We start from the raw sequence: 5,622 nt of genomic DNA on the forward strand, positions 1-5,622 counted from the left end.
GTGTGTGTGTGTGTGTGTGTGTGTGTGTGTGTGAGAGAGAGAGAGAGAGAGAGAGAGAGAGAGAGAGAGAGAGAGAAAATAAATTTTTGATAGAAGGATTTTATAGCTGTAAATGATGTGAGGGACTTTGAACTTTAAGTCTGTCTTCTTATATGTGGCCTATCTGTTCAGATATAAATATTTCCACAATGTTAGCCTGACTTAGTATATATTTTCATTATAATTTGGAAAAAACAACAGAAATCAAATTCTTATTTTTTTTCCTTTTCAGGATGCAAAGATTGATCCAGAAGAATTTACAGGCCGCCTTCAGTCAGAGCTCAAATCATCTCCACAACCATATCTGGTACCTTTCCTTAAGGTAAAACAGATACTATTTAGATGCTAAACTTATCTACAGAGCAAACTTTGCTACTTTAGTTTCAGAAATCTTAGAATATACAAACTAACAATATGGCATTAGCTTCTACTGCTCAGAACATGTCATTGGTCAAAATTACAAAATTATTATGAACTCTAATTTAGAAATGTAGGTATTAGATATGATTGGTAGGTATTTTACTGTACACACAAAGCTGTCACAGCTTTCATATTTACCCTTCCCCAACTTGTAACCTGTTAGATTGTTAGGGTATAATTCTCCCCATATTTACCTCCCATCTCCTTTTCCTTGCTTCTTTATCATCTCTTTTTTCCACATCTAAGATGCCATTAATTCTTTCTTTTTACTTTCCTGCATTCCCCCTTCTGCCAAATCTAGCATAAAATATATAAGTTTAAATTTCTTTGCTGTCTTCGAAATTATTTAATTATGTAATAAGTTAACTTTTAAAATAATAATATAAGTTTAAAAGTGTGATTTTGGTTTACTTAGATTTAATACTCTAAAAGCTTGGAGCACTACTTAAAAAATACGCTCTTTTAGAACTCTAATTTTTGGATGACCTGGTCTGAACATGAAGCACCTAATAGTGCTGCCTTCTAACCCTACCAAAATACAGTTGGATCAGTAATAGTTTGGAACCATACTACTCTAATGCACCAACAATTGCATCTAGCTCTGGATATTAGAGGCATATGGGGAGAAGTAACTTACTGCAGCCTTTGAAAAGTACAGCTTACTTCTGACAGCATGTATTGGGAGTGGAACTTATCCCTGCTGTTCTTTCTTTCCACCCATTTTTTTGTTCTTCATAGGACCAGCAGCCCAGTTCCAGGTCATCCTAATGTTGTAATGGTATACTCCCTTGTGTTGTGGCAGTAGGGCAGATCACAATCTGGTCCACAGTGGTGACCAAATTCAGTGTAAATAATAGGTATGAAATGCAAGCTGAATTTTCCTACTTACAAAATATAAAGATGTCAAAATGTACAATTTAATTTATTCTGAAACAGTATATAGCTTGTAGAACCAAGTTTAATAATTGAGATTTTCTAATGCGTGCTAATGCATTTTGAAGCAGAATTTTTTGATGGTTAAATAAAGATGTGATTGTTTCCTTTCTACTTCTTGTTTTTTGATTTTTTTTTTCCTTTTTAGAAAAGTCTACCTGCATTGAGACAATCTTTACTGAACAGTCAGCATTCAGTTTTGCAAGGACAGCCGTCTCAGCAGCCACTTCAACAAACCAAGCTATCACAAATTATACCTCAGTCTGCCTCTGGAAGCATTTCCTCTGTTGTTGCAACACAGGCAATAGGAATAAGGCAACCAAACAACATTTGCACAGTCTCTGTGTCAAATACAATGCAGCCTCCTCAGGTTAAGGTGGTACAGTCAAATCAGAGTTCTCAACTGGTAGGTACTACAAGGAGAACTTTTAAGAAAAATAGTGGTTTTAGGTTTACTTTTTATTTCTTTATATTTAATTGGGAAATACTTCCATTCTTCCATGTTTCTATATTGTGCCTTTTTGATGCTATTTCTTAGGTCACATATTTGCAAAAATTTAGCATGCTGCCTTTGTGCACTGTGAGTAGTCCTATTAATTTAAATGAAACAGCTGATCCTATGGAAAGCTGAAGATATATGTGTGAGTCTTTGTTGGAGCAGGGTCTCTGTTTCTGGGATGATGTTATATGATTAAGTTTCATATAACATTCTCTCATATATGACATCATAGAGTTTTTTATATAATAATTACAGCATTTAACAAAGAGCTTTTAAAACATGAAGGAATTTTAATATGATTATACTATCCTTGTTAAATTATACTACTTTGATTAGATTTTAATTTGAATTAAAATTAGATATTCTGTTTTCTTAAAGTCTTGTATACATTATTAATTAGAAAATCAGAAGAAAAAAATCTATGGTAGCAACCAGCTTGGTCTAGCAGCTATACCATTTCTTTTATTTGCTAAATTTTGCCCTAATTATGCCACACTTCCATGAATTAACTAGTACCTTGCTCTCTGAATAACCCCACTGATTTCAGTGGGACTACTTAGGTAGATACTGAGATACTTGACCTTGGCTTTTATAATACACAAGATATATGTGGATGTGATCTTGCACCTGGACTTGGCTGCTCTTGTCCTCTCTGTCCAGCCATGTGAATTCCTTCTTCTTTCATAAGGAAAAACTTATTCTGGGATATTATTTTATTTAGAACAAGAAAGGTACCAAAATATCCTTAGAGCTCACTTGCTCTGATGCTTGTAAAGTTTATGGCTGTTTTGGAAATGAAATTCCCCAAATGGAATAAGACAAAATCAAAATCCTGCCATCTCCCTTCATTCATCTGTTTACAGCTTTTCCTGCAGTGGTGCAAGCACACATGTATGGAGAGTGGCACTATGAATATGTGCTTGGTAATCTGTTAACTTATTCTATATGTACAACTTCAGAAATACCAGAAGTGACAGTTTAAAAAGTAACGTATTTTAGATTTGGTCAGATGTTTGTTTCTCCAATGAAAAGGTGTTATATTTAAGGGTTTGTTTGAAGCTGAAAAGGCTAAATGAAATTTCTGCTGTAGTTTCACAATGCAGCAGGTTGTCTACCATATAACTTGGTTGAAAAATGTGTTTAAAGACTGTTACATGAAGGAAATGTATATAAACAATTATAGAACAAAATTATATAAAAAAAAATTCTCACAGGAAGAGGAAGTGCTGTGTTGTTTTTATTTATTGATGGTATGACTGATTAATAGATCCAAAATTAAGGTTAACCAAAGCCCTGTTACATCCCCCAGGATTGTATTGTAAGTCAACAGTCAGCATCTGATAACAGTTATCACATAGTGTTATTAAAAAATACCATAAACTTGCATGTTCTTGTGGTAAATGCTGTGGCATCTTAGACATCATTAGGTTTGTCTACACATGCAATTAATGCAAAGCAATAAACTCCAGAGCTTAATGCCCCAGAGATTATTGCTCCTGGGCGCACCTTTTGAACGTGAGCCTAGGACCGCAGCACCCTGAGCTGGGGCAGAGTAGCTTCAGCTGGCAGAGGGGCATGGTGGTTAACCTGTCATGCTCTCCCCCCTGGCCTCAACATGCTGTGGAGGGGCCAGCTGGGGGATGAGGGTGCTCTAGTGCCGGGCTAGCCTGTAGGCAGCCCCCATGTTGAAGCACTCATGCCCCAGTGACCTCATCAGTGTCTGTACGTACATTGATGCAGAATAAAAAGCTCTATGGCTTTTGTATATACAAGTACTATCCTGCTGCAGAGTTAATTAGTTCACTCCAGCCTAATTGGCCTGCAAGTATAGATGCCGAGACATTTACTGTGGAGCTAATTATTCAACTTTGCAATAAATCTCTTGTATAGACAGGCCCACCGTGTGGTAACTGTTCATAAATATTGACTTTTTCGTGGTGACCACTGTGTGCTGTGCACACATAACAATATCTAGTTTTCCCAAATCTAGAGCACAGGAAAGAGCTACTGTCCAGCAGAAAAAGATTACAGCTGGCTTGCCTAGGGGTAGTCAGCACTGACGGAGAAATCTGGCAGGGCTCCAGAATCTCCAACCCTGACGCTCACTGAAGAGAATTCCAGCTGGCTTTGCAGACTGTCCGGTTTTAAAGAGGCAAGGCCACTTGGAGTATAGCCCCTTTAAGCCAGCCTATCTACAGGGGCATTTAGGTTTTTCTAAAATGGGACAAACTAGTCAGTTGATTTTTCTGATTTTACAAAGGATTCAGTATTTGACACATCTTCTGAAGACTTTGGCCAATCAGAGATGTAATGGGTGTTAATTTGATCATGTAGCTATTCAGGTCCAACCCCAGGCTTAATATTGCATCTCTTCGTTTACAGTGTAGACTTTTCAGAAGTTCTGCATTAGCTAAAGGCTTCTCCTGTAAAAGTTGATGGTAAAACTGTCAGGTTCAGCAGCAGCTGGGTTTGGCCTATGCCCACTGCTTTGGAAAACCTGCCTCAGAAACCCTTCTTGTTTGCTTCTTTATAGTAGCTCATAAATTTCCCCTCAAGTTGCACTCATACCAGAGTCATAGAACGCTAATTTTACTGTTTTCTAAATTAAAAAAAACAGCAAACAGTGGTTGCTGTGAAACTGAAGTGAGATTGGTATCATTTTGATGGCAGAGAATTTGTATTTATCTTTGACCATGCAGAATTGTGGTACATGATTGGAAATGTCAGTAGGAGGCAGGAAGACTAGTTTTATAATTGAATAATTGAATGATGCATCAAAGAGTTTGTAATATTTACTTATTTTATAATGTGTATTAACCACAATGAAAAATATTGTGAAGAGCTAGGTGATGTAGTAGTATCACTGTTAATTACTGCTGGTAATTAAGTTAGATGGAATCTTAGAGTATAGAAGATTTGTCTATATATAGAAAAATTATGAATGAGAAGCTAACTAGATAAGCCAAAAAACAATTTATATGTCTATATATATTTGTCCAAAGTCACACTGTTTAGCATTTTGGAGGAAATTGTGAATTCCTTATGGCAGGAGCTGTGTATTCATGTGTATAGTCATTACCTATTTTTTTTTATGAGTATCACAAGTAAATTGTAATAGAACTGTGAATCAAACAAAGTTGGCAGTTTTCTTGTTTGTTAAATCTGTTGCAGTTGTACATAGTAAGTGTAGCATTGATAATCCAGATGTATTAGATGTTGTATTACGCATTATGTTCTGATTTAAGAATGAGCAATCTGTCCCATCAAAATATGTTTGTATGACTTTTTTTTCCTGTGGCACAAATCTGGCAATCAAATTCATTTTTCTCCTCTGGATTTGGTTAATCTAGAGCATAAGCACATTCCTCATATTTATCTCTTGCATTAATTTGACCTTCCCTGTGAAGCTCATAAGAGAGGATGATAAGGTGAGATATTGCAATATGAGAAGAAAGTGTAGTTGGGAATGTTGCTGGTTCTGAGATTTGACAGCAAACCTGAATAATTGTAATAGGAATGTTAGCTTTAAAAGTACTGTATTTACTCAATTACAAGACTAGATTTTTTTCCCCCAGTTGGCATGGGGAAAAAAGCCCCCATGTCTTATAATCACAAACAATTAAATCTCACTAAATACATTGTCTAGCATTAAGTTGCTGCCAAAAGTAGCATGTGCTCAGCAATGGAAACCAACTATCATCCCGTTTTTATTAAGAAACTGGGAGGCTGTG

The 5,622-nt window shown here is 36.1% G+C and overlaps 1 protein-coding gene across 1 annotated transcript in view; it reads left to right on the plus strand.

Moving 5' to 3' along the window:
- Window positions 1-5,622, plus strand: part of LOC109289519 (transcription initiation factor TFIID subunit 4-like) — a 315,986-nt gene that overhangs the window by 39,849 nt on the left and 270,515 nt on the right. Inside the window, exons 6-7 of the mRNA XM_019505573.1 lie at window positions 272-361; window positions 1,541-1,798. Of these exons, the coding sequence (XP_019361118.1) occupies window positions 272-361; window positions 1,541-1,798 (348 nt within the window). The remainder of the gene's footprint in view (window positions 1-271; window positions 362-1,540; window positions 1,799-5,622) is intronic.

This window comes from Gavialis gangeticus, unplaced genomic scaffold (genome assembly GCF_001723915.1).
Source record: "Gavialis gangeticus isolate Ggan-Ray unplaced genomic scaffold, GavGan_comp1, whole genome shotgun sequence".
Taxonomy (NCBI): Eukaryota; Metazoa; Chordata; order Crocodylia; family Gavialidae; genus Gavialis; species Gavialis gangeticus.